Genomic DNA, 28,000 nt, shown 5'->3' with positions numbered 1-28,000 from the left:
CTGGCCGGGGCTGGGCGGGGCGGGGGGGTGGCCGGCACCGCCCCCCGGGCAGGGGCGGGGCGGCGGACGGCTCCTCCCCCAGCAGGCGGGCGGTGCTGTGCGGCGGGCTCCTCTTGGTGCCTAGGTTTGGGCGGTCGGCCTGGAATCGCTCAGACTCTCTGAGTCCGGGCTGGGTGTACAGGCGGCGGCGGCGGCGGCGGCGGCGGCGGAAGGATGAACAGCATCAAGAACGTGCCGGCGCGGGTGCTGAGCCGCAGGCCGGGCCACAGCCTGGAGGCCGAGCGCGAGCAGTTCGACAAGACCCAGGCAAGCGGCGGGGCCGCGGGCGGGCGGGCGGCGCCCTCTCCCCTTCCCCTCACACGGGTCCCTCGGGGCTCGGCCTGCGCCCGCCTTCTGACCGCGCAGGGCTCTGGCTGCCTCCTGGCCACCTCGCTCCCCGGCCACTTCGCTCCCCCGGCTGCCTCTCGGTCACGGCCACCTAGCTCCCCGGCCTCCGCCACCCGAGCCGCCCAGCGCGCAGGTGAACCGGAAGCGCGCGCCGGCGCCCGGGGCCCAGGTGGGGAGGGATCGAGGTGACTGGGGACCAAGATGCGGCCGGGGACTGAGATGCGACTGGGGACCCAGGTGGTTGGGGACCCAGGTGGTGGGGGACTGAGGTGTCCAGGGACTGAGATGCGGTTGGGGACCGAGGTGGCCAGGGACAGAAGTGTCCGAGGACTGAGATGCGGCCGGGGATCAAGGTGGTCAGGGACCGAGGTGGCCGGGGACAGAGGAGTCCAGGGACTGAGATGCGTACGGGGACCAACTTGGCTGGGAGCCGAGGTAGCGAAAAGTGGGACCCAGGTGAAGGGGGCCTAGACCGGGCGGTGGACCAGGTGGGGATCAAGGCGCATCCCGGGCCTGGATGCGTCCGGCCGACGGTGGCGACCCGACTGCATTTCTCTGCCCAGGCGGCGCCTCCCCTCCCAGCTCCTGCCACCTTCTTACACGCCTTGCAAAAATGCCCCCCTCCTTGGGAAAGCAATGCATTTCCTTAAAGGAAACTCCCTGCTTCCTTTTCTCCTGAGCTGTTTTCCAGGGCCGCACAATATCTTATTATCTGCTGGGCGAAAAGTTTCACGTATGTAGCCAGACTTGTTTGCCCGAGCGCTGGCCCACATAGAAACAGGTTCACACCCCCTTATTAAATGCCGGCGCCTGACAGAAACTTCCTGGGGCTCCCTTCCTGCACGTCCCACGCTTGGGCATCTCTTCCAGAGGGTGGCCTATCCTGGGAAGTTTAGTTTAAAAATGAAACAATGACGGGGGTGTATATTCCTCCATGTGTTCCTACTGAGACCACACTGACTAGGGCGTTGCTGTGTTTCTGGTTTTCTGTTCCTTTTTATTTTACAAACACTGAGGTGTTCTTATGCCTGGGGGCCGGGAGAGGAGAGCCTACTTGTTTATTTGCCAAAATAAGTTAGCCAAGACTGAAACAAACAGCAGAACATTTTTTACTTTAGAAATAAGCCAAAAGGACCATGCTCACCCCTGTCTGAAGCAGGGTGGTGACATATGTGTCTGCCATTAGCAAGTTCCTTACCACCTCTCCCTGCCCAGAGCAGTAACTTCTGTGGTTGCTTTCAAATCAAGTTAGCACATGCAACCTACAGCCACTTTCGTTTTGAAGTAAGAAAAAATGCAGGGGAAACATCTAACCTTTGTGCTTGAGATTAACCAGGAAAATGATAATAAAACCTTGGCTCTACAAAAGCCTAGTGCTAAACCAACTTATAGCCACTAATTACTCATTTATCCCTGTGATCATCATCATCATCTGGCCCACGGTGTATTTTCAGCCAAGATGGAACGTCATAAAAACAAATGTGGTGGAGTTCCCATTGTGGTGCAGTGGCAACGAATCCGACCAGGAACTGTGAGGTTGTGGTTCGATCCCTGGCCTCGCTCCATAGGTTAAGGATCCGACATTGCCCTGAGCTGTGGTGTAAGTCACAGACGCAGCTCGGATCCTAGCCTGGGAATCTCCATTTGCCTCGGGTGCCGCCCTAAAAAGAAAAAAAAACAAACAAACGGAAAAAACAAATGTGGCATTTAGTGTAAAGATATTAATGCAAAATTAATTGTGCCAGAAACTTGAGGAAGGACAGGGAGAAAAAAGTTAATTGGCAGAGAGAATCTGGATGTTGTCAGAGCGTTATTCATTCACTGATCTTCCGTTTTTTTCCGTGCTTTGGAAGAGGTATAAAGAGGTCGGATTGCTACATGGAGGAGGTGAGGTTTAAAGGGCCAAGTTCATTGATCTTACTCTTAAATTGTTATAAACCTTCCTGAATGTCAAAAAGGAACAGTCTCTGATACAGCACCACACATTTTGGTGGTTGGTTTAGTAAACAAGAGGGTTTTGTTTTTGCTGGTTGGGTTTTTCTCAGGGGCCGAGAGGGTTACTTATGCTGAATAATTCTAATAGGCGAATCTCCTAGAATTTACCCATTCCAGGGTTCTTTTTTTCTGGAAAGATGGAGCTCATGTCTAGATTCCCTTGTCTTCAAAGTGACTTATGGAGGGATGTAGGAATAAGGTTTTGTGCATGGTTAATATTTAATTAGCTTGCTCCCAGAAATATCTAGTGAGCTGCCAGCCAGGCCCTGTTGGTGGAAAGGACGTGAAGAGCTGAGGTCGCTGCTTACACGTCTTCTTCTGGGCAGATAATTGTACATCCAACCCACAGATGAACCTGCCCTTTGAAAGGCACCGCCTGTGTTTTCACATTGACCACAGTGCCCTGTGTGGCAGAGGGGTACTTTGGCTTCCTGAGAATTTTTTTTTTTAGGGCCACAGGTGCGGCATATGGAGGTTCCCAGGCTAGGGGTTGAATCAGAGCTACAGCTGCCAGCCTACATCACAGCTTGCGGCAATGCTGGATCCTTAACCCACTGAGCAGGGCCAGGGATTGAACCTGCATCCTCATGGATGCAGGTTTGTTGCTGCTAAGCCACAATGGGAGGCCCAAGCTTCCTGAGAATTTAAGTCCCCACGATCCTGCTGGCCTCGATTCCTCCTGGGTCAAGAGGAGGAAAAACACTTCCATAGCTTTCTTGACAGGCCACACCCTGTTTGGCAAAAAGATTCCTTCCCCGCCCTGGTTGGAAGTGTGAAGGGAGGGCAGTGGTTCTTCTCACGGTGGGTGCTTATGATTGTTGCATGATGCGAGTATGTGAGTGTGTGTGTACAATCCCAGTGGCAATGTCCAGAAGACCGGTCTGTTCTTCCTCATGATTTTAGTCCCTTTGGGATAAAACCCCTTTTCAAAATGGAAGTGACAAAATATCTTATTGACTTTTTGTTGTATTCTGAATACTGTGGAATACAGTATACCTGTGCTCTGAACCCGAAAATTGCCCATCTCATTCAAAAGATGGTACGTATCGTGGAAAGCAGGTAGACCTGAATGCTAGGCTGTGTTCTTAGGCAAATTGCATAACTCTTGAATCTGTTTCCTCATCTGTAAAATTAGAGATAGGAGTTTTCTTGTGGTGCAGCAGGTTAAGGATCTGGCATTGTCACTGCTGTGGCTCAGGTTACTGCTATGGCTCAGGTTCAATCTCTGTTCCCGGAACTTCTGCATGCCATGGGCATGGCCAAAAAAAAAAAAAGAAAAAAAAAAAAGTGGGGGAGAAAGAGATAATTGCATTTTCTTCCTAGGGCTGTTTTATGGTGGGATAGGCCACAGAGTGGCCCCTCAAAGATGTCTAATTGCTACAATCTGTGAATATGTTAGCATCCTCAATAAGAAAATGCAAATCAGCTGACGTTAAAAATAGGGGACGGAGCCTGGGTCATCCAGGTGGGCCCAGTGTAGTCACAGGGCCCTTAAATGTGGAAGAGGGAGGGTGGGAAGGAAGTCGGGGGACGCCGCCAGACCTTGCTGGCTTTCGTGGTGGAAGAACGTAGGCATCCTCTAGAAGTGGAAAAGGCAAAGAAACGGATTCTCTAGAAAGAAACGCAGCCCTGCCAGCACTTTGATTTTAGCCCCACAGAAGACCTGTTTTGGACTTCTGACCTCCAGAACCGTAAGACGATCAATTTATGGGGTTTTGTTTTGTTTTGTTTTTGCTTTTTAGGGCTGTACTTGCAGCATGTGGAAGTCCCCAGGCTAGGTGTCAAGTTGGAGCTGTAGGCTTGCATCACAGCCACAGCAATGCGGGATCCAAGCCAAGTCTGGGACTTACACCACAGCTCATGACAACGCCGGGTCCCCGACCCACTGTGCGAGGCCAGGAGTGGAACCCACATCCTCATGGATACCAGTCAGATTCATTTGTGCTGTGCCACAACGGAAATTCCCAGTTTGTGTTGTTTTAAACCACTGAGGGATTTGCGGCGATTTTGTTAGAGCAAGCATAGGCAGCGAATACCTACAGGATGCAAAAACATGCAGTACTGTGCTCTGCAAATGGTCAGCCAGCTGCCTTCTTCCTCCCCACCCCCCCAAAAAAAGCTTTACCATTTGACAATGATTTCAGACTTTCCGTTGGAGAGGGGCTCCATCTTCCAGGCATATCGTGGGTGAGAGCTCAGCACATAGGAGTCCCAGAAATGTTAAACTCCAAGCTTGTTTTGTCCTTGTCTGTGAGCACATTTGTTGCCTGGGCCCCACTTTGCCCTACAGGATATGGAAACAGCCCTAAGCTTCCTCTTGGGTCAGGACGAGAGATGGGCCACACGGTTCAGTGAACCAAGCCCAGTGCGGGTGGAGAGGCTTAGATACAGACATATGGGTAAAACTACCCAGGTGTCATGGGTTTTCTGAGGTGCAGGGACTGAGCTGTGGAGGGTGAGCAACAGGTGAAAAACAGTTCGTAGGTCCAGTTTTCCAGATCAGTGACACATCCCCTCAGCAGCCTCTGTGGAACCCACATCTTGTGAAGATTAACATTTATTGACACTCAGGGCTTCTCAGCCTGGCTTGCATTAGAACTACGCTGTCCAGTAGAAACAGAATAGGAGCCGTGTGTGTAGTTTTTAGAGTACTTTGCCACAAAGACATAAACAGAAAACAGGTGCAGTTCATTTCCATCATCTATTTTATTTAGCCCAGTGTATCCAAAATCTAACCATTCCAACACATAATCACTATAAAAATTATGAATGGGCTATTTTACATTCTTTCCCTCCTACTCAGTCTTCAAACTGTTTTGTGTCTGATACAGCACATTTCAATTTGGGCTCACATTTCGGGTGCTCTGTAGCCACCACATGGCTGGCGGCTACAGGAGGAATGGTAGGGTCTTAGGATCACCTGGGGAGCTTTTTAAACTCGTCAGTGTCTAAATATTGAAGATCTGGAGTGGTTTGGCCTGGATTGGTGCCCTGGGTGCATAGGTCTGTTTTCTTAAAGATCCCCAGCGAGGGAGGGGATCTTTAGAATTTCAGTATTCAAGGCACACTGCAGGACACAGGGGTTGGGGAACTTACCTCATTTCTGCTTCGAAGCCTGTTCCCAAATATGCGATAGTCTTTTGGACGCCCCATCCTTTGTATATGCTGCTCCCTCTGCCCTGCCTTCCCTCCCACTTGCACCATCACCTCCCCACCTCCCCAGTGCTGGATAGGTAAACTTACGCATGCTCCTTTTCTGTCTTCATTATTTCTTACAGACACTGTGGTGTTACAACACTCTAGGCCACCAACCCCTTTCTGGGTCTCATTTGCCTGTTTATTTTTAAACATAAAAAAAGTTCCCCCACCCCTGAGTTTGGGAGGAAATCTAAACCTTGTGGTGGAAGCCAGAACACCCCCAGCGTCTGCCAGCTCCCTGAGGGCAGGGGCTTGGGGTGGGTGTAGGCTGGTTGAGTGGCTGAAGAACAGGCGAGCCGAGGCTTTCTGAAAAGGAGGAGGGGAAGAACCAGGCTCACAGCCCCCCAGGACGCTGCCCACAAAGCTGCACCTGGGCTGCTCCAGCAGCTTCTGTCTTCCTCCGAGGTCCCTGGAGGTGGGCCAGCTGGGGTGGGTTGTGGGTGGTGAGCTGTGCCTTTCCTTCCAACCACATTGCTGGCTTCCCCTAAGACACCCCCGACCTGGTGATGCTCAGGGCAGCTGACTTCGTGGTCACTGGGATTTCTTCCCAGAATCCCTCTGGGCTCCCCGGGTATCCAGTGACCTCTTAGTCTGGGCCGGGGTGGGGGTGTGGCTGCTTGTCTTTCCCCTCCACCTTCCCATCTTTGACGTACGTTTGTCCCATGACATGTTCACGAGGATCACTTGCTGTGTGTTGGCTTGTTTCTGGTGCCTGGGGTGTGCTACCTATGGGGAAATGACGAGCCCTCTCGTCCCCTTCCAAGGATCCTCATTTCAGCGAAGGAGGCGGGAGATGGGCAGGTATGCTGTGGCAGAGCTGTAAAGAGCCAGACTATGTGCCTCAGTCTGCTTATCTGCCAAATGGAGATAATCCTAGTACCCCATAGAGCCCTGGGGTGGCTACGAGGCTTTACAGGACATCACGGTACCTGGTGCAGAGTAAATGCTGCATTGAGTAGCAGCTAACTGTGCACAGGAAAGCAGGCTGGACTGAAGGAGTCGAGCTAGTGCCTTCATGGGTTCTGTCCCTGCGCACCAGCCTGTAAGTGAGGAGGGTGGGAGCCAGGGCTGCTGGGAGAGGAGCAGATCCGCCGCAGGGGGTGGGCCGACTCGGGAAGGCGGAGAACAGCCCATCCTGGAGGAGTGGTCCTGTGGTGCCCCCCCTTCCAGGACAGCAGGTCCTGCCCCCAGGTGATGCCATCCTCTGAGAGATACTCGGCAGTGTGTGTGTGTTGGGGACCCCAGAGAGGTCAGGGGAAGCCAGCTGTGACTTCCTTGGCAGAACGGCCACCCTCCTGACCTTGCCCCCAGGCCAGCGCCCCATTTGTGAATGAAACCCTCCTGGGCACCGAGTCCAGCAGCTCGAAGTGGAAACTGGGGTTGAGCCTCGGCCTGCTTGGCTGAGGGACAGGGAAACCCAGCCAGCTAACCTGAGAGGCCCGCCTGAAGAGACTCTGCCAGCCGGTCTGCTGTCAGCGATACCCTTCCCCCTGCTCCACCTGATCCCAGGGTGGACTCAAGTATCACCTTGTTTGCTCTCCTGCTCAAGCTTTCCTGGGCTTCCCTAGTTCTCGCGATATTATTCTTCCCAAACACTGCAGCCACACCGTGTTTAGATCTGCTTCACAGAGAGAGAATTCCCTTGTCTCCTCTGAGCCCCTAAGCACAACTCCTGAACCCCCAGATCCTCAGGCAGGGACTGTGTTGACTCCTCTTGTGCCCTAGCACCCAGGAGTGCCTGGCTCAGGGGACACGCTCAGCCTGTGTGCGCTGAATGAATGGGTGCCACCAGGACCTGTGGGTCTCCCTTCTTTGATGTGGCCTCTCGGTGAGGCCTGAAAGGCTGTGGCACCCGCTGTGGGGAGAGATTGAGCCCTTGGAGAAAAGTTCAGTGGACGTGGGATTGTTTTTCCTCTTGCTGAAATAAACACAATTCCCTAAACTGCAATAGGTTCTTCCACCAGGGAGTGACTCAGCCCCCTGGCTTGAGGGACAGACAGGTCTGTGAAGTGATGTCACCAGGGCCCAGGGAAGGAAGCTGCCTGGGCTGGCTTCCTGGCCATCCTGGAGGTGGGACTCCAGCCACATCTACCTCCTCCTCACACGTGTCGCCTGCAGGGCCAGGGGAGAGGTGGTAGTGCCCTTTGCAAACTGCATCCTGGTGAGTGGGCGGATCCTGCCTGGAGCTCACGCCCTCCTGCAGAGAAGGCGGCCACAGCAGCCCTGCCTCCACTTGCGTAAACAGACAGTGTGGGGACCAGGGGGCGTGAATGAAGGGAGGAGTTCAGTCGGCAGGATGGCATTGCTCCACAGACTTCCCGTCTGTTGAAACAACCTTGCTGCAGACTTCTGGCCCAGGGCTCCCTACCGCTTTGCACATGACCACATCCAGCCACCTTCTCGGCTTTAGAAATCCTGTGTTTGCTTTCATTAGTGGCCTTTGAGGCGACAAAGCATTTGAATGACATCTTTCTGTCCTCCAAACAACTCTTGGGAAACCCTAAAGCAGGATAACCCACCTCTCTGCCAGTCTCTGTGCCCTGGCTCTCTGAAGGATGTCTTTGTCCCTGCCAAGTGCCGCCTTTAAGTGTCGTGATAACAGTACAGGGAGGTTGAGGTATGATTCATTTCAGGGTTGATTTTAAAAATAGAATTTGTTTTATAGTTGCGTTTACTATTTAACTCTAGTGGCTAAATTATTAGCTGGAGAAAGAGTCACTCACTGCCTTGCATTTAACCAGGACTTCTGTTTGAAAGTGCTTTTGTTCATTCAAGTGTTCACTCTTTTACTCATCCAGTAAAGATTATTGGCCACCAGGCGCGGATTTGGGGATGGGAGGTACAGCAGGGAGGGGCTAAAACCAACAGGATTCCTTGTGTCAAGTACTTCTGCTCAGGTGTCGGAGGTAGAAACAGAATACATGGTAAACAAATAAGATGGTTTCAGAGAATAAGTGTCCTGGGTGAAAATAACCAGGAGGATGCTCTCGTGTGTGGCTGGGGAAGGCTGCCTGGGAGGGCCGTTTTAGCTCAGAGCTGGGTGGCCCCAGAAGCACAACCAGGCCTGGAGGTGGGACCTGGCTTGCCCTGTTTGAGGGACAGAAGGGGAGACAGTGTGGCTGGAACAGAGAAAGATGTTCCAAGGGTCTTTTTTTTTTTTTTAAATGGCCTCACCCATGGCACATGGAAGTTCCTAGGCCAGGAATCGAATCTGAGCTGTAGCTGCAACCTACGCCACAGCAACAGCAACACCGATCCTTTAATGCACTGCACTGGGCTGGAGATCGAACCTGCAGCTCCACAGGGACCTGAGCCACTGCAGTTGGATTCTTAACCCATGGTGCCACAGTGGGAACTCCCTGAGGGTTTTTTAATGTAATTAATTTTTTCCTTTCTTTTTTTTTTTTTTTTTACGGCCACATCTGTGGCATGTGGAAGTTCCCAGGCTAGGGGTCATATCAGAGCTACACCACAGCCACAGCAATGCCAGATCCGAGCTGCAGCTTATGGCAACACCAGATCTTAACCCACTGAGTGAGGCTAGGGATCGAACCTGCATCCTCATGGATATTAGTTGGGTTCTTAACCTGCTGAGCCACAGTGGGAACTCTTGGAGGGTCTTTTTAATTCCTGCTTCCCAGTCAGGAAAGGGAGAGTTTCTAAAGCAAAGGCTCTCCAGTGAATCCAGGGTGGATGGGACCAGGGTCTGCGGACAGGGGTGCCACAGATCTGTATTTGTCCCATTCACGGGGGCTGGGGTCTCCCCAAGTCCACGTTCCTCTGCTGTGCAGAGCTTCCTGTGACCTGGAGGATGTCCGGTCTCACTGAGAGCGACCAGGGCTTCAGCCTCTGTGGTCCGAGCCCTTGCCAAGGGTGGTGGGTTTCCAGAATGGTGTCGTTGATATGGGTACACATTAGGCTGAGGGTCTGTGGCCCCGCGAGGCACCTGAGCTCCTGCTCCCTCCTCAGTGGCCGTCCTCTCCCCAGGGCCCCACCCCTGACTGTGTGGCTCTTCCTGGGGCCCCTTTACCTGGCGTGAAGCCCCACAGGTGAGGGGGCAAGGACGGGCTTACTGGGTGTAGCTGCTGACCAGTGTCCCAGCTTGGTCGCCTGGCTTGGCTGATAGCATCCACACCCCAAGACTTCGGTCTCAAGCCCCCACCAGGTGCTGAACGTCTTGGGAGCAGCACCTGCTGGGGCGCCTGCCCTGGCCCCACTGCCTCATCCTGGTCTCGTCTCTCTTGAACCGGCACCACCATGCTTTCTCATGTGTCCCTTTCTCAGTTACCCATCCGGGGACAAATGCCATCCGTAGCTCTGTCCAGCCTGGTCTTGGGATTGTCTTCCCAGGTTGACTCTGGCACCAGACTGGGTTTTTATTGGACAAACAAGAACAAGATTGTTCTGGAAGCAGGAGCAGGTGTGTCCTGAAGCTCAGGCTCCCATGGACCCAATGGGGCCCTTGTAAGAGGCCTTCCCGGACGTCCCCACCCTGGCCGCAGGACAGAAGCCGCCTGGGGAGGGAGCCGGAAGGAGCCAAACTGAAGACTGGAGTCAGAGAGCCTTGTCCCCAAGAATGGGGGCGCCCCGAGAGCTGCTTGGTGCCGTCCAGATACTGTTATTACCCATGGTTTGAACAAATCCCGGATCTAGAATCTGCATCCTGACTTGAAGTCAGGCCAGGTCCTCTCTGTGTGGTAGCAGGCCCTCTGGAGCCAGGTCCCTGCAGTGGGACAAAGCAGGACGTCTGTGCTGGCGCACGGCTCCCCTCTCCCAGCGAGAGTCGGCCAGGGTCCCGGTGGCTGAGGGGACAGTCTGCAGAGCCAGGCAGCCTGGGTTCCAGTGCTGCCCAGCCACCTTGGGAACTGCTAGACCCAGGTTAATGGGGGAGGGTGGTGTGAGTGCTGTCTGCGGGGGGACAGTGCTTGGTGCAAGCGCCAGGGCAGCATTTCATCGTCATGACCTTGAGCAAGGGATTTCCCGTTTTGAGCCTTGATTTCCTCATCCACCTGCTTCCAGGTTACTTAGGAGATTAAATGAGAGAATACCAGTGAGGTACTCGGCCTGGGGCCTGGCACATGGCTGAACTTGATAAAAATAGTTTTGTTATTCAGTTTTGAGGCCAGTTTGCTAGCCTTGTGGTATGAAATATGCCTCCTGCAAGCTTCTCAGTGCCAGTGGTTCTGTCTTTGTCTCCAGAGACTGCTGGAGCCTTTCTGCCCCTTGGCCTGTGGCTGCCACCAGCATTGTCCCTCCACTGCCCTTCAGAGGGCAGGCTGCTCACCATGAGGTGGCTCCCCAGGACCTGGGCTTGGATTTTTCCAGCACAGCAGGGGCAGCAGTGGTCTGAGTGCCCATGAAGCAGTTTAGTCAGCTACCCTCGTGGGTCTGGGAAGCGTGTCTCCCCACCCTCTGCTGCCTTTGCAGACCCTCCCCCTCCCTCCCCTGGGGTCTCCCTCGGCATGTCTGGGGGTCTCACAGACCCACTGTTACTGCTCTTGTCCTGCTTTGCTGCCTCAGTTCAGAAGGCCCCAAATCAATCCCTTCCACTCAAAACTTCTCTCTCCAGGAAGGCTCTCTCTATGGTAATTGATCCCACCCGTTGCGAGGGATTATACTCTCTGTTGTCGGAGCCACCCAGTGGCTGTACCAGGGTGGAGGGAAGCTTTTCTCAAGCTGACAGGCTAGAGAGAACTCACACAGTGGGCCCTGGTGCCCCTCTGACTCCCCCTCATCCTTCAGTTTCCCCACAGTTACCCATTGGGCAGGTGTGAGGACACTATACTGTGTAGACAGAACCAAGAGTGCCATGCTGTGTAGACAGAACCAAGTGCTGCAGTCAGAGCTGCGTCCCAACTGTAAACCTAGAAGCTAAGCCGAGTCAGAATCGCACAGCACAGATTCCAGGGCTAAGGAAAGGAACCCAGTGCTCTCCCCACCACTGCGGCCCACTCAGGGCATTCGGGGGAGGTGACCGGCGTCCTGGGGCCTGCTGTCCCCTCCTGGGACGGGCTTGGCCGCTGCGCCTGGTAGGAAAAGCAGGCCTGCACAACATCCACAGACCCCCTCTGTGTGAGCACTGTGCCTCCTTGTGAGGCCTCCCGGACACACATCTGCCGCCTGCACACAACGGGGCCGTGTTCCCGCCGGGAGGGACCCTGTTCCTGCAGCCGGTGCGGGGAGCTGGCGGCACCCGGGGACGGGGGATGGGAGGAGGCCTGGCGCCCAGACAGACCATACCGTGTGAGTCTGAGTCACCACGTCTCCCTGGGTCCCCGGAGCCTCCCTCACTGCTTTTGAAGACCTTCCATGTGCCAGGCACCATTTGGGGGCTGGGGGTGCAGCAGCCCCAGAGAGGCAGAATGCTCCCCCCACGGTGTGGACGTGGGCTCAGGGGGAATGGACAGTAGGTAAATGTGGAGGACACGGAGAAGCGTAAACCAGGGGAGATTTAAATAGGGCGGCGGCAGGAAGGTGACAGGTGTGTGGAGTCCACAGAAGATGGGCAGTGCCCAGCTGTGAGAGGGTGCTCAGTGTACATCCATAGACCAGTGATGAATTAAGAGCCTGTGCCTAGCGGCCTCGGGGAAAGGCTGAGAGGCGGGAATGCTTAACCTGGGGCCCCAGCTCTGCCCGCTCTGCCGGACCCCAGCCAGCCCTTTCCTTCAGGGTGTGCCTTGTTTCTGCTCTGGGTCTGCAGGTTGCATCTTTGCATCCACAGCCTCCTGGGCAGTCTGCTTTGCATGTGTAGCTTTAAATCTGCTCTGTTCTTGCCCCGGATCTTTGGGACCAGGTGGCTGTTGTCAGAAGAGCCAGCTCAGTTGTCAGGGCGACTGGGGGATGGGGTTACACATCCCCAGAGACAGGCCCTCCCAGCTTATGAGCTGGCTGCTGTGGAGGAGGCAAGCCCCCTACCCCCTTGCCCCTGCCCTACTTTGGTTGCCCATCTCTTCCCAGCTCTGTACCTGTACTTGGAGGGGGTGCCTGGGAGCTGTATAGGGGACTCATTAAGGACACACAGTGTGGAGTCAGCCAGACTTGCCTTATTAGCTGTACAGACAAGATACCTGACCATCCTGAGCCTCAGTTTCCTCATCAGGAAAGTGGGCTTATGGAATTCCTATTGCAGTTCAGTGGTAAAGAACCCAACTAGTATCCATGAGGACTCAGGTTCTATCTCTGGCCCCATTCAGTGGGTCAAGGATCTGGTGTTGCCATGAGCTGTGGTGTGGGTCACAGATGCAACTCAGATCCTGTGTTGCTGTGGCTGTTTCATAGGCCAGCAGCTGCAGCTTCAATTCAACCCCTAGCTCAGGAACTTCCATATGCCATGGGTGTGCCCCCCACAAAAAAAGGAAAGTGGGCTCATGACCATTTGCTGGAGTGGTTGCTGGGAGTGTGTCGCCTGTGCCTGGTGCAGGGAAGCACCAGGAATTGCTAGTTTTTGGTCATCGTTGTCATCGCCCCTGCTGTGGGCAGAGTTCCGCCTGGTGGGGGATGATGGTCTCACGGGCCAGGAGCAGGTCAGTCTCAACCCAGCTTCTCTGACACGGATGCTTGTGGAAAGAAGGCAGCCGCTGGGGCCCTGGGGAGGCCATGCTGGCAGAGGATTGGCAAACACAGAGCAGATGGCGAGGGAGCCTTTGGTGTTTGGCTTGCTGAGGCTTTAAGAATAAGAGAAGCCAGAGCCTGTTCGTGTTTCTCTTAGGACCCCAGTACAGCAAGGCTGGAGCCTCCGTCCCAGCCTGGCCTTGATGCTGGGAGCATGCCCCGTCCCCCCCCGGGGGCCTGGTGTGTGGGGTGCTGCAGGCCCTGCTCTCCCTGCGCCCCCATGAATGGCCACAATGGGCGCTGTGTGTGAAAGGAGGTCAGCCGGCCTTGCTGGGGTGGGTGGGTGGGTGGGAGGGGCCGAGGGGCCCAGCCCCACCAGCCTCACGGTCTGCCAGTCTGAGCAGAAAGCACCGTGGCTCCCAAGGGGTTGCTTTTCTTGTGGAGTCTCACAGTCTCGCAGAGCAGGCCCACAGTCAGGTCACAAAGGACTGTGGATGAGTGAAGTCGCCTCAGTGCCCGGCAGGGGCAGTTACTATTGTTCCCATGCCTGAGGTGGAGAGAGGAGTGGCCTCTGGGTTGAAAAGAAAGCAAGCTCTGGCTACCGCCAGGGCTCCCTCTCCACCCTGTCCAGCTCCTGCTCCCACCCCTGCTGGGCCTGCTATGGACAAGTCCATGCAGGGCTGGGCTACAGGGTGAGAGTCCAGCACTCTGACCCCGTCGACTGCCTGAGGAAAGGGCAGTGTGGGTCCTGGGGGAGGACCTGCGGCAGACTTGGGAGAATGGACTGGCCTGCAGAGGAGGCTGCCTTGGTCAGGGACCCTGCCCCGTCCTCCCACCACTGGCATCCGTGGCTTTTCCCACTCAGCCCACAAGCACGGATGCCCCCCACTCGGTCCTAGGCAAGTGGACCGAGGCTGACAGGGCCTGCTGCCAGGTGGAAGATTAAAACATATCCACGAGTAACCCAGGGCCTGTGGGGGTGACAGTAAGTGCCCTCAGCCTTTGATGAGGGAGTGGTCCCATCCAGGAAGCCTTCTTGGAAGAGGAGGCATTGAGCTAAGGGGACAAGATAAGACTCCAGAGGGTGAAGATGGGAGGGGACCTGCGTCAAGGATGAGACGGCCACTTGCTCAGGGCCCGAGTGGCAACAGCAGGTGTGCTAAGCGGTTCCCCCTTCCTGCTACCCCCGGTGAGGCTGCATCTCCCATCTATGTCAGTGGGGTTGGGAGCTGAGTCTGGACTCGCTCCACTAGGGTGCATGCAAACAGGCGATGGGGCCTGTTTTATCCTGGTTTCCACATCATGGCTATGGGGGCCTCATCTCTCTGGGCCAAGCCCCATGGTAAAGTGGAGGTGACGCGCATCTTGGGGTCGGTGAGGGCTCAGACCAAGGCAGCCTCTCCCAGAGGAGAGACTGGACGGAGAACATCATGTGGGAACTTGCTGCCCCCCCTGGGGCCCAGGGGCCACGCCTACTAGGGAGAAGGAATCGCGTGCAGCTTTCAAACCAGAGTTGTTCTCCTGCAGCACAGCCAGCTCCTGTCCTTATTTCCCATCCCCCAGAAGCTCTCAGTGGCTTTGTAGCATTAAGCATTAGCTGTTGAGCTGCATTTGTCAGGTGGAAGAAAAGTCTTAGTGTTTCCTGGTGGGCCCAGTGGGTTAAGGATCTAGCGTTGTCACTGCTGTGGCTCAGGTCACTGCTATGGCATGGGTTTGATCCCTGGCACCTGGGAACTTCTGCATGCTGTACATGTGCCCAAGAAAGAAAGAAAAGTCTTGAGAAGTCTGGTTTGCTTGGATTAGAGAATTTCTATTTTCCCTTCATCTCTCTCCTCGCCATTAACCATTGGGAAGAATCAGTCCTGTCCAGTGTCCCCCTTTCTCCCTGTGGGGGGTCTCTCCCAGGAGGGCTGCCAGGTGGCTTTCTGACCTCTGCCTCCTCTGTTCCCTCCCAGGCCATCAGCATCAGCAAAGCCATCAACACCCAGGAAGCCCCTGTGAAGGAAAAGCATGCCCGGCGTATCCTCCCACCTGCTGGCCAGCCGGCCTCTGTCCCTGTGGGCCCATGGGGGAGGCAGGGAGAATGAATTTGGGGAGCCGCGGGCACTGCAAATGACCTGATGAGGCGTGTCCCCTGTGGCCTTGGGCAGCCTTGCTCAGCTCCGTCCAGACCCTGAGTCCCATCTCAGGAAGCCGCCTGTTGTCTTAGGCCTTTGGGCTTTGCTACATTCATGTCCTCTTCTTGCTGGGCTGAGAATCTGGCTCTTGAGCTGAGGGAGGGGCGTGCAGAGGGCCCACCTTCCGCCTGTGTCTCTGCCATCAGTTACTTGTTCAGCTGCACCTGCTGAACACCCTGACCTTCCCCACACTTGAGTCTCTGCTGCCTGCACTTGGCCTTGACCCTGCTAGGCATCATTCTGGGCACTCACCACGAGAAGGGGGCCTTCACTTTCTGGTCCTATGCCATTGGTCTGCCTCTTCCCAGCAGCTCCATCCTCAGCTGGAAGTTCTGCCACGTCCTCCACAAGGTCCTTCGAGACGGGCACCCCAATGTGAGTAGCTGTTGCCTGCTGGTACCCTGTTGCAGCCACCTCACACTTCCAGGGCCCCGGGCCCTCCCTCTGCTACCCCCCGAGCACCCCAGGGAAGCAGAGCTATATCCTTTGAAATCAGAGATTGTCTCTGTGTTTGTGTCCCTCGGCTCCGGGCTGGCCTAGCCACCTGCAGCCCCCACCCTGTGCCCCTGCCCTCGGCACCGCAGCTGGCAAAGGAGCATGTTTCAGGACCCCTGCTGGAAGGGCCTGGCTCCTTCATCCTCCCCTCTGACCCCCCGCTCTGTGCAGGTGCTGCACGACTGCCAGCGGTACCGGAGCAACATTCGGGAGATTGGAGACCTGTGGGTAGGTGTGGGGAGTGGGCACCCTGCAGATGGCACTGCCCAGAATGTCCACTGCCATCCTGCTTGGCATTCGGGCCCCCAGCATGCACAGCCGAGGGAATGGGGCCCCTGCGGCCGGTGTCCTCCTCCTCTCAGAGTTAGAGCCATATTATGTGAGACCACAGAGGAAAAGCAGTAAATGCAAGCGTAGCCTCGCTTTTAGGGCCTGGCATGGAAAGTTCCAAATGCATCATTCATGGGCCCTCTGGCTCCGGAGGTCCCCAGCCCTTTAGTCCGAGTGAGCTGGGAGATGTGGCAGTGTCCCCACCCTGAGCCCAGACTCCTGGCCCCCAGGCCCAGCAGCTTCTGAATCTTGGACATCTGCATTGTCAGCAAGCTCCCCAGAAGATTGTCATCCACTGTGACGTGTCAGAGCCCCAGGAGCTTGCATTCTAGTTCACTCCATGACACTTGGGATCTAGGGGGTCACCTGGGTGGAGAGAGGGCCTTTGGCCTTGCTTGTCCTCTGGGAACACTGCTGGGGCCCTGGGAACTGTCTGGCCTACAGAGAGAAAGCTCCTCAAAGTAAGAAAACCAGTGTCCCTGGTGCCATTTGCAGACGCAGGCTCAGCTGGTGTGGCCACGAGGGATATGGTGTTTGGAAGTGACTGAGGAAGCATCAGGGAGGATGTGTACACGCGCCTGTTAGAATGTGCCTCCCTGGCTGCCACCAGCATTTTAATAAAGTATCCCAACTCTGAGCTGGCCTCTTGCCCTGAACAAAGAGCTCTCTTGTCACAAGAGTTTCTTTGGCAAGAAGAAGAAGAGAGAGCAATAGGCAGAGAGGGAGTTGGCAGAGGCTCTTGGGAAAGAAGTTTGGCCGCCTCTACAGGGTTCAGCAATGTTTGTTGAATGAATAAGTGACAGCGTGGGTGGGTGAAGGAATGACACCTCCCTGGTCACCTTGTGTCTTCTGGCCTCAGCTTCCTTGTTTGCCCTGAGGAATTCCTGGACATGTTCCAGACGCATCTTTCCCCTGGGCCCTTTCTCCACAGGGGCATCTGCATGACCGCTATGGACAGCTGGTGAATGTGTACACCAAACTCTTGCTGACCAAGATCTCCTTCCACCTCAAGGTAGTTTCCTCAGGAGTCGTGGGCCTGGGGGGACCCTGGGCTCTTCCCTCTGTGATGTCCTGGGACATCGTGGAGGGTAGGGTCTGTCCTGGCCTGACCCCAGGGGACTGTCCTAAGGCCCTGAGGCTTTTCTAGACATAGGTGGTGGTCTCAGTCCCACTCTGCGCCCTGACTGGACGTCCTTGTCCCCTCTCCCCGGGTCATCTGGGCAGATGGCGGCTCCACAGGCTGGGGGGCTTCTCCCACCCCTCCCCCTCCCTCAAAAACTAGAAGTGGGTCTGGGCCAGAGCCAAATGGGGCTGCGGTTGAGTGGTGGTGTCCTCTCTGCAGCACCCCCAGTTTCCTGCGGGCCTGGAGGTGACAGACGAGGTGCTGGAGAAGGCGGCTGGCACTGACGTCAACAACATGTGAGTGCCTCGGTTTCCCTGTCTGTCCCTGCAGTGTTCCTCACCCGGGTCCCCACGGGGGCTGTGTTCTGTCCGGGGCTGAGGTCCTGTGCCTGGGACATGAGGCTAAAGCTGAAGGATGGGGCATACTTGGGACTGGGCGCTGGGGCTGTTGGACTGCTGTCTGTGCAGAGGCGTGTTTTGAACTGTGTTCCCTCCTCACAGACCCTGCCTCTCAGCCCTCCCTCCTCCTTCCTCCCTCCCTCTGTCTGTAGCTTTCAGCTCACCGTGGAGATGTTTGATTACATGGATTGTGAGCTGAAGCTCTCCGAATCAGGTGAGCTGGCCAGATCCAGGGTCTGGGGGTCAGTCTCCGGGGCTGGGGTTGGGACCAGAGGGAGAGAGGCCTGCCACCTCCAGGGGGCCAGCCTGACTTACCACTGATGACCGCACCTGCCCCCAGGGGTCCATGCCCCCGCCAGAAGCAGGTCACAGGGCCTCCAGGGGAGGTGCCCCCAAAGCACCAGAAGGAGAGGCCTCTACTGCCCCTGCAGGACGCCAGGCCCCCCACCACAGTCTGTCCAGGGCAAGATCTCGGCTAAAGGAAACCCACTCCATTGGCCTCAAGGCAGGGAGAGTGGGGGTGGGAGGGGGCGCTGCCAGGAGCCTCTTCAGGTTCCTGATCCATCTCCCTCTGGACTCAGGTCTGCAGAGCCCGCCCTGAGACAGCTGCCTTGGGCCGTCTCGCCCATTCCCTGCTGTAAAAGGCCTGTTCCCAGTCCTCGGTCGGGAAACCTCAGGGGGCTCACCCTCCCTGGGCTGCAGAGGTCATTGTTTGGGCAGAACAACTTGTGGGTGACTCAGTGCTCTCCATAGGAGAGTGAAAAGCAAATGCCTTTTTAAGGGAAATCAGAGTTAGAAAGAGGTGGGTCTGGCAGCCTCCTGGCCTGCCAGGTTCCGCACTCTGAGGCTGGCTGAGTCTGGGGGGCAGCCGTCTTGTAGAGATGTGCCTCGCCCAGTGGTCCCCTCGAGGGGAGGTGGGCACCTCCACCCACGTGCCACCATATCCCTGAGAAATAGTGTGAGGGGGTTTGTAACAGCCCCGAACGGGAAGTGTCCTGAACACCCCTCAGATGATAAGTGACTATGATGTATTTAAAACTCTACGTAGTATTTCATGGGTATTTAATTTTTTTAAATTATTTTATGGCCATACCCACAGCATATGGAGTTCCTGGGCCAGGAATTGACTCCAAGCTGCAGCTGTGACCTATACTACAGGTGCAGCAATGGGGATCCTTAACCCACAGTGCCAGCTGGGGATCAAACCCACACCACCACAGTGATCCAAACCGCTGCACGTTCTTAACCCACTGTGCCACAGCAGGAACTCCTTGCGTGTATTTTCATTTTTTACAAGGAAAATGTACTTGATGTAGCACATAATTAAGAATTCGGTGTATTTGTCCCTTCTCCTATTTGGTCCATTGGATGAAAGAAAGGCTGGTTCTTGGGGGCAGGGGAGATTGACCCCTGGTGCAAGTGAAGTTTGGGAGTCCCTTGGGGTTTGCAGAACTGCATCTTGAGTGAGAACCGCTGCTGTGAAACAGACCAAGCCCAGGTCTCCATCCTTCCCTAAGATTCAGGGGGAGCTGGAGGCCCATGGGTGCAGGACAGTCAAAGTCACCCTGTCCCTCCACATCCTGGGCCCATCACCTGGAGGCGCTCGGGAAGCCCTGGCCAAGCTGAGCTGGGTTTCATTTGCCCCCACCTTGTCGTCACTCTCGTTCATGGGCCCAGTGGGCCTCGGTCTGTGGCAGTTTCAGCACAGGGGGTCCATTCCAGCCTTGAGGAGCACGTCACTGTCCCAGGGCCTGGAGTAGAGTCCCGCTGCCCATCCAGGACCCCTAAAGCTGGTTTCTCAGGTGATTGCCCCATCTTCAAACCTACCTCCTGAAGTTGCTGTGACAGTGCCATGAGATGACAGCCAGGGCTTATGCTCAGCCACTGTCCTCAAAGTGGCATCACTATGCCTGTGACCAGAGTGGGCTCTGCGCCTGCTTCTCCCGGCTCCCTGTGCTCAGTGTCCTCCTCCCGACCCTCTCTTTTGCAGTGTTCCGGCAGCTCAACACGGCCATTGCTGTGTCCCAGATGTCCTCGGGCCAATGCCGCCTGGCGCCCCTCATCCAGGTCATCCAGGACTGCAGCCATCTCTACCACTACACTGTCAAGCTCATGTTCAAGCTGCACTCCTGTGAGTTCCCCCCAACCCCCAATTCTGCTTGCCTCAGGCCCTGAGGGTCAGCCCAAGGCCCAGAGGAACTGTGTTGATAGACACTATCAGAAATGGAAACCAAGCAACTTTGAGATATTTATTAATTAAGCATAGCAATAATCTCATTACCCATTACCATAAATAACATACTTGTTATTTTAAAAATTGCTATTTTCCTAAACCAGCTGTAATGGAAAAAAAAATCATTAAAAAAAAGAATAAAATTTAAAAAATAAAAATTGCTATTTTCCAAAACAAAGATTTAGTGAGAAGAGCTGCTGCTAGTTTTATGTGTTTTGGTTCCTTTAAGCATCTGGCCTTGGAGGTGGCAGTGGGCCTCACCCCGCTTGCTGAGGCGGCCTGCGGCGTCTCCTTAGTGTTCAGAAAGGGCCACTGGCCGGGCGTCTGTGAGCCGCTCCACCGTCAACCTCAGGCAAACTAGAGAGAGCGGCGTGACAACACAGCAGGGCTGGGGTGGAGCTTCTGTCCCTCTGCCTTCCCTCATCCAGTCCAGAGCTGAGCCCTTCACGGGGGTGTTGGCTGGCCCTCCCCATGAGGGGTGTGTCCCAGCTTGGCGGCAGGTGATCTCACTAATCTCTGCGGATTTCTAGAATGTGGAGGAGGGAGTGGATCTGAAGTGTTAGGCAGAGAGCAGTGAGCAGAGAGGAAGTCCCATTACACCTTTCTGCTCCCAGGTCTCCCCGCAGACACCCTGCAAGGCCACAGGGACCGGTTCCACGAGCAGTTTCACAGGTAGCAGCCTGGGCAGGGCTGAGGATGGCCGGGAAGAGATTCGGTGGCTCCTGGCCACATGGGCTGGGGCTGCCGGGCCGGGGCCTGGCTCCTCTGACCGCCCGCATCTCTCCCCCGCAGTCTCAGAAACTTCTTCCGCAGAGCTTCTGACATGCTCTACTTCAAGCGGCTCATCCAGATCCCCCGGCTGCCCGAGGTACTGCGCCCTCTAGAGGCTGCCGCCAGGCTGCAGCCCTTTTCCTGCCGTGGGTTCTGGGCTCTGTGTGCTTGAGGACCTCGGTGCCTGGTGGGGGTGCCGCACATGGGGCTCCATGTAGGCTATGGGCTCGGCAGAGGGAGGGCTTCCTGGCCGGGGGGCGGAGAGTGCTGAGCAGTTTCCACCTGCCACCCCTGCAGGGACCCCCCAATTTCCTGCGGGCTTCGGCGCTGGCCGAGCACATCAAGCCCGTGGTGGTGATCCCCGAGGAAGCCCCCGAGGATGAGGAACCCGAGAACCTCATTGAGATCAGCACAGGGCCCCCCGCGGGGGAGCCAGCGGTGAGCTGTCCTCTTCTCGCATGGAGCATTAGGGGTGACCTGGCTTCAACCTTCCCCTCCCCAGGCCTGGGGGAGTGGGGGCAGGGATCATTGTGCTTTGCCGTGGCAGGTGGTGGCTGACCTCTTCGAGCAGACGTTTGGACCCCCCAATGGCTCTATGAAGGACGACAGGTGAGGGCCTGGGTAGCCGATGGCACAGGGAGGGCCGGAAACAGCAAACTATAGTCCGGAAAGGCCACATGGAAAACACGACCCTGAGATACCCTGATGGTCCTGGTTGATGGAACTTGAACGCCAGGACTGACTGGGCCTTGGAAAACCCTGTCTGACCTCTGTCTCCAGGGACCTCCAGATCGAGAGCTTGAAGAGGGAAGTGGAGACCCTCCGTGCAGAGCTGGACAAGATCAAGCTGGAGGTGAGGACGTGGCCAGAGGGGTTGGGCTGTGCAGCTGCCCCGCCCACAGGACCCTCGGCCATGCCCCTCCTGCCCCACAGGCCCAGAGGTACATCTCGCAGCTGAAGGGCCAGGTGAACGCACTGGAGGCAGAGCTGGAGGAGCAGCGGAAGCAGAAGCAGAAGGCCCTGGTGGACAACGAGCAGCTCCGCCACGAGCTGTCCCAGCTGCGCGCTGCCCAGCTGGAGGGCGAGCGGAACCAGGGCCTGCGCGAGGAGGCCGAGAGTGCGTGCGCGGGCGGGCACAGGGTGGGGGTCAGGCCACCAGAATGGGGTTCACAGCCTCCCCTTCCCCCGCAGAGAAGGCTAGTGCCACGGAGGCACGCTACAACAAGCTGAAGGAAAAGCACAGTGAGCTCATCAACACACACGCCGAGCTTCTCAGAAAGGTAGGCTGGGCACCGAGGCAGAACCTTGGGAGAGGGGGACCCTGAGCAGGGCAGGGCCTGAGTAGAACCTGTCGGCCTGTGTAGAACGCAGACACTGCCAAGCAGCTGACTGTGACGCAGCAGAGCCAGGAGGAGGTGGCACGGGTGAAGGAGCAGCTGGCCTTCCAGGTGGAGCAGGTGAAACGGGAGTCGGAGATGAAGGTAAGTCCTGCGAGCACAGATCCTGCCTCGTGGCTCCCCTCACCCTGGAGTAGCTCTCCTCACCCTGGAGTAGCTCTCCTCACCCTGGAGTAGCTCTCCTCAACACTGGAGTCCTGCAACTCTACTGCCCTAGTGATGTCATGTCCCATCCTATCCCAGCTGGAGGAGCAGAGTGACCAGCTGGAGAAGCTCAAGAGGGAGCTGGAGGCCAAGGCAGCAGAGCTGGTGCGCGTGCAGGAGGCCCTGAGCCGCACAGAGCAGGTGTGGTGGCCTCTCAGGATAGGGAGTTGCGGTTGGTTCGGAGGGGACCTCAGTGGTCTTGGGTGTCGCTCGGGGTCTGCGCTAGAAATGGGACCTGGTCCTTGTCGCTTAGTCAGCTCTCAGTCTAATGGGGCCCTAGGAATTGTCTAAACTTGGGTGGGGGTGAGGGCAAGCGGGGCCTCTGGAATTCCAGCCCTGCTCATGTGCCAGATGTTCACAGAGCGGGTCGGAGCTGAGCTCGAGACTAGACACCCTGAGCGCGGAGAAGGATGCACTGAGCAGCACTGTGCGGCAGCGGGAGGCTGACCTGCTAGCAACCCAGAGCCTGGTTCGGGAGAAGGAGGCGGCGCTGAGCCAGGAGCAGCAGCGTAGCTCCCAGGAGAGGAATGAACTGCAGGGGCGGCTGGCGGACAAGGTAGCGGGCCTGGCCCTTGCCCCCACCTGATTCTTGCCCCCACCCGATTCTTGCCCCCACCCTGGCCCATTTCCACCTCACTTTCTGTAACAGCTGAACCCAGGCAGAATTCCCAGACTGCCGCCCCACTCTTGAGAGAGCAGCCCAAGCACTGGGGGTGGAACAGGGTCTCTTTTCAGACCCCCCCCTTCCCAGGAGGGTCTCCTGGGGTCTGGCTGGCTGACCCTGGGGGGACCCCAGGGTGGGGTCTAAGCTGCCTCTCCCCTCTTCTGCTAGGAGTTTCAGGAGCAGGGGCTGCAGCAGAGACTCCTAGATGAGCAGTTTGCAATGCTCCGGGGCACTGCTGCTGAGGCCGAGCGCATCCTGCAGGACGCCATGGGCAAGCTGGACGACCCCCTGCACCTGCGCTGCACCAGTTCCCCGGGTAGGGGCATGTGCAGACACTCTGGCCATTGCCCTTTCCTCTTCCCACCCTGAGGGAGGTGGGTGGAAGGGTGGTGGGACCTCAGGCCCAGCGCCACCCCTTACTTCTTCTCCCTGCTTGCAGATTACCTGGTGAGCAGGGCCCAGGCAGCCCTGGACTCCATGAGTGCCCTGGAGAAGGGCCATGCTCAGTACCTGACCTCCAGGGCAGGTGAGTGGAGCCACAGGGACAGGGTGGGGCAGGGCAGAGGCAGCCAGCGGTGGTGGGCCAGGTCCCACGGCCATTGCCACCTCCTGCCTTTGGGGAGGTTCCCCACATGGGTGCTTCTTCAGGAAGCTGAGCAGATACCCATCTCCCCAACCCTGAACCCTGCTCTCTGGGTCTGAGGACACACAGACCCAGGTTTGGTCTTGCTCTGCTGATTTCTAGCTGTATGACCTTGGCCTAGTGACACCCCACCTCTGCAAGCTGGGGTGCTGGTGCCTGTCTCTGCTTGCTGGGCAGGGGAAGGGTACAGCCTGCCATGAGGTAGCAGCATTAGGGTTCCTTGTCCTCCCTGCACAGATGCCTCTGCCCTGGTGGCAGCCCTGACCCGGTTCTCCCACCTGGCTGCAGACACCATTGTCCATGGCGGTGCCACCTCCCACCTGGCCCCCACTGACCCTGCTGACCGTAAGTGGGCCCAGACGTGTGTCATATGCATGTTCACAGCAGCCCCAGGAAAAGAGGGTACTACAGACAGGCCGAGACATCAGACCAGGGGTCGTCCAGGGCTCTCAGCCCCTGCTCCCCTCACTGTCTGCTCCCCCCAGGCCTGATTGACACCTGCAAGGAGTGTGGGGCCCGGGCTCTGGAGCTCGTGGGCCAGCTGCAGGATCAGCAGGCTCTGTTGCAGGCCCAGCCCAGCCGGGTGCGGCCCCCTCTGCAGGGCATCCTTCAGCTGGGCCAGGTAAGGTGTGCAGCCAGGACGGCAAGCGTGGACCAGGGTCTGGAAGGGGCAGTGGGGCCGGGGTGGGGCCTGGGTCCCCAACTCTGCATCTTCTTCCAGTTTGGGCTGAACAGGTGCTCATGCGCAGAGCCAGCACTGCCCGGGCCTGTCTCCCAGGCTCTGTGGGGTTGCATCCACCCTGTCTGACTCCTGGATGCCCTCATGCCTTAGGAGCTGAAGCCTAAGAGCTTGGATGTGCGTCAGGAGGAGCTTGGGGCTATGGTGGACAAGGAGATGGCGGCCACGTCTGCGGCTATCGAAGATGCCGTTCGGAGGATAGAGGTGAGGACCAGGGTGCTTGAGGTCTGGGGGTTGGCTGGATGCAGGCTGCACCTGCCTCAGCACTTGGCCTCCATGTGAGGGACGAAGAGAGGCTAGGAGGTCAGAGCTGGGAGGGGTGGTTGGGGCCCTGGCTTTCCCGTCCTGTCTTGCCCTTCCTCCCACCCCCCACTCCCCACCCAGGGGCTGATAGGGAGGCTGGTCCAATGCGGGTATCCCACTTCCTCCCAAGCTGCCCTCCTCCCAGCCCACTCAAAGTTCTGTCATTGGGTGTAGGACATGATGAACCAGGCCCGCCATGCCAGCTCTGGGGTGAAGCTGGAGGTGAATGAGAGGTGAGCCCCATGTTTGCTTCCCAGTCCCCTTAGGGAGGGTCCCCACAGCTTTCCTGTGTCCGTGGCGGGTTCTGCCCTCTCAGCGGCTGCACACCCTGCCCCGTGGACCCACTTGAGGAGCACCAGGCCCCTTATGCCCTGCTCAGTGGCTTCTGGGGCCGCATTATAATTCCTTCTTTTTGTCTTCTCCGCTCCTCCTGCTCCCCCCAGGATCCTCAATTCCTGCACAGACTTGATGAAGGTGAGTGGCTGGGACCCAGGATGGGCCCTGTACCTGGCAGGGCCGCCTGAGAGTGATGTGTTTGATTTTGGCAGGCCATCCGGCTCCTGGTAACAACGTCCACCAGCCTGCAGAAGGAGATTGTGGAGAGCGGCAGGGTGAGCTGGGTGTTGGCCTGATGCGGTGTCCTTGGCTGGGTCAGGTGGGACCCCTCCCTAATGGGCAAGCCACACAGCGGGGCCACCAAGGGACAGATTCCTGAAAGGGGCCTGACCCCAGAGCCCTCTTCATCCAAGACCACACCACCCTGTGGCTTAAGCTGACACTGGGGCTCCTTTTGGGCACAAGATGCCGGAAGCGTGCAGAATGGTGGCAGGCACTCCCAATGTGTGCAGCACACCTGGAAACCCCAGCTGAACACACCACCTTCCTACCCTACTCCACCAAAGGCCCAGGAATTTGCCCAGTGGCTGTTGCCACCCTATGATGTCCTTGACTGGTTCGCCCTGCCTTCTTGTTGCCACTAGGGGGCAGCCACGCAGCAGGAATTTTATGCCAAGAACTCAAGGTGGACGGAAGGTCTCATCTCTGCCTCCAAGGCCGTGGGCTGGGGAGCCACGCAGCTGGTGTATGTCGCCCCAGGTGGGGGTGGGGGGCAGGGTGTGTGGTGTTCAGGGTCTGGGGAGGGAGTGTGGGAGCGGCCCAGCTGCCCAGGGGTCAAGGATCCAGCCCCTGCCTGATTCCACCCACAGGGAGTCAGCCGACAAGGTGGTGCTTCACACGGGCAAGTACGAGGAGCTCATCGTCTGCTCCCACGAGATCGCGGCCAGCACAGCCCAGCTGGTGGCGGCCTCCAAGGTGAGGCTCTGGGCTCAGCCTGGCCTCTCACTGTGGGTTCCTCAGCTCCCCGGCTGTGAGGCACCACGGGGTGGGGGTGTGAGCCTGGTGGCCCACCCTGACCTGCCCCCCGGCTCCCCAGGTGAAGGCTGACAAGCACAGCCCCCACCTGAGTCGCCTGCAGGAGTGCTCACGCACCGTCAACGAGATGGCTGCCAACGTGGTGGCCTCCACCAAGTCAGGCCAGGAACAGATTGAGGACAGAGGTGAGTGCCAGGCCTTGGTGTGGGGTGGGCACGGGGGTGGGGGTGGGCGCCCAGACACTTATCCAGCCCCCTCTGGCCACAGACACCATGGACTTTTCTGGCCTCTCCCTCATCAAGCTGAAGAAGCAGGAGATGGAGACCCAGGTAGGCCCCGCCCCCTCCCACCCTCACACCTGTCCCTCTCCCGTGGCTGAGCTACGAGAAGGGGACCTGCTGAGTGCCTGTGCCGGACTGCAGGTGCGGGTCCTGGAGCTGGAGAAAACCCTGGAGGTGGAGCGGGTGCGGCTGGGAGAGCTGCGGAAGCAGCATTACATGCTGGCCGGGGCTGTGGGGACGCCCAACGAAGAGGAGCCCAGCAGGCCCAGCGCCGCCCCCCACAGTGGGACCTCCAAGAAGCCACCCCTGGCCCAGAAGCCCAGCGTGACCCCCAAACAGGACCACCAGGTGCCAGGCATCAGTGCTGGGAGGGGGTGAAAAGAGGGGCCCCTTGGGGTGCTGTCCTGGCCTCTGCTCCCATGTCTGCGGGGCACCAGGCCTTGGGGAAGGTCAGAAACCACTGACCCGCAGGAGCAGACACGCCCCATCAACATGGGGTGCTTGGCAGGTGCCGAGGAGAAGCAGGGGGTACTGGGGCCTCGACCAGGGTATGTCATGTACTCCTGGCTGCGGCCACTGAGCCCCCCTACCTTTGACTCCTGCAGCTCGACAAAAAAGATGGCATCTACTCTGCTCAACTCGTGAACTACTAGGCCCCCAAGGGGTCGAGCGAGGAGGCTGACAGGCAGGCCTGGGCCTTGTGGCCGAGGAGCCTCTGAGAGGCCCAGCCCCCTGCCTCACAGCCTGGATCAGTGTCCTGGAGCTGCCCAGCCCCCGCCGAGCCCAAGGGTTCAGGGCAGACTGGAGCAGTTCCGGACGAGAGCCTATTTATCTGCAGCAGAACTTGTGAGAGCAGCCAGGACCCAGCAGGCCTGAGCCACAGCTCTTTGGGAAATACACAGCGGTTTTAATATTTTGAGTTAGATCTTTTATGAGTTTGTGCTCAGCACACTGGAAAGCAGGGCCCTTGGCTGGGGGTTTGGGCAGCGTCTCCCCTACCCTTTGAATATGAATAGAAAGAAGACGGTCTATGCTGACTGTTGGGACAAGGGTAAGACATCCCCTGTCCATGGCCTTCTTGGGGCACAGGTTCCATGGAGACAGGACCTGGTGTGGCTTCAGGCAAAAGCAGGATGCTCTCGGGTAGGCTGGGGCATTGCCCCTTGCCCCTTACTTTAGGTCATCAGTGATGTGAATGCCGAGGGCGATGAGACCCTTGTCTAGGAAGAGGCGGGCCAGGCACTGCTGCTGAGCCCCATGTCTGCCCGGGACAGTGCTGCCGTCCTGGAGCCCCTATTCCTGCCAGAATCTGTGGTGACCCTCCTGCTCCGTTTTTCTTTCTGATCCAGCTGCCCCTCTCCATGCCCACCTCCCTCGCCCCTCACCTCCTCCATCCTTCCCTGCCCTGGGTGCTTTCCAGCCCTCCTTAAGGCCTGTCCAGCTCAGCCAGAAAAAGCCCAGACCCTAGGAGCCACCTGCTTGCTGTGCAGATCCCAGGCACCCTGTGCTCTGCACGGAGAGGCCCCGGCTTGGCCAGGCCCCCCCAGAGGGAGGAAGGCTTGGACGAACAAACGTCCTCCCCATGAGTGCCTCCATCATGGGAAGGGAAGGGAAAAGCTCGGTCTGGAGATGAGCACAAGGATTCAGCTCTGGTTTGCATTTAGTGTTTCCTTGTGTGGAAGTGTAAGATTGGCAATAAAACGCACTTTGACTGTTGCCACCTTGCCCCCCACCATGAGG

At 57.3% G+C, this 28,000-nt stretch overlaps 1 protein-coding gene across 2 annotated transcripts; it reads left to right on the top strand.

The window, feature by feature from the left end:
• Positions 25-27,980, top strand: HIP1R (huntingtin interacting protein 1 related). 2 transcript variants are annotated; one of them, XM_001925823.6, is made up of 32 exons: positions 25-306; positions 15,087-15,150; positions 15,541-15,683; positions 15,975-16,031; positions 17,065-17,145; positions 17,476-17,552; positions 17,807-17,868; positions 19,645-19,785; positions 20,502-20,559; positions 20,680-20,755; positions 20,956-21,096; positions 21,206-21,267; positions 21,439-21,511; positions 21,592-21,775; positions 21,850-21,938; positions 22,023-22,139; positions 22,299-22,400; positions 22,621-22,815; positions 23,092-23,239; positions 23,363-23,449; positions 23,804-23,911; positions 24,052-24,188; positions 24,399-24,509; positions 24,783-24,841; positions 25,052-25,082; positions 25,157-25,219; positions 25,589-25,689; positions 25,814-25,919; positions 26,041-26,164; positions 26,247-26,308; positions 26,402-26,608; positions 26,866-27,980. In XM_001925823.6, the coding sequence occupies exons 1-32, from the start codon at positions 214-216 to the stop codon at positions 26,911-26,913; spliced, it is 3,207 nt and encodes a 1,068-aa protein (XP_001925858.3). In that variant the 5' UTR covers positions 25-213; the 3' UTR covers positions 26,914-27,980. The 2 variants fall into 2 exon arrangements, 1 of the variants encoding a protein (XP_001925858.3); XR_002338923.1 differs by having other exon boundaries at positions 81-306; positions 25,589-25,703.

This window comes from Sus scrofa, chromosome 14 (genome assembly GCF_000003025.6).
Source record: "Sus scrofa isolate TJ Tabasco breed Duroc chromosome 14, Sscrofa11.1, whole genome shotgun sequence".
In the NCBI taxonomy this organism is placed as follows: domain Eukaryota; kingdom Metazoa; phylum Chordata; class Mammalia; order Artiodactyla; family Suidae; genus Sus; species Sus scrofa.
Note: the sequence above shows the minus strand (reverse complement) of the source record. Positions and strands in the feature narration are given on the sequence as shown.

Bases quoted from the DNA above. Each gene is read 5' to 3' on its own strand.
- HIP1R (XM_001925823.6), top strand. From the start codon at position 214: ATGAACAGCATCAAGAACGTGCCGGCGCGGGTGCTGAGCCGCAGGCCG. The intron at 21,097-21,205 runs GTGAGCTGTCCT...TTGCCGTGGCAG, and splicing joins CCCCCGCGGGGGAGCCAGCG to GTGGTGGCTGACCTCTTCGA. The intron at 21,939-22,022 runs GTAGGCTGGGCA...CGGCCTGTGTAG, and splicing joins ACGCCGAGCTTCTCAGAAAG to AACGCAGACACTGCCAAGCA.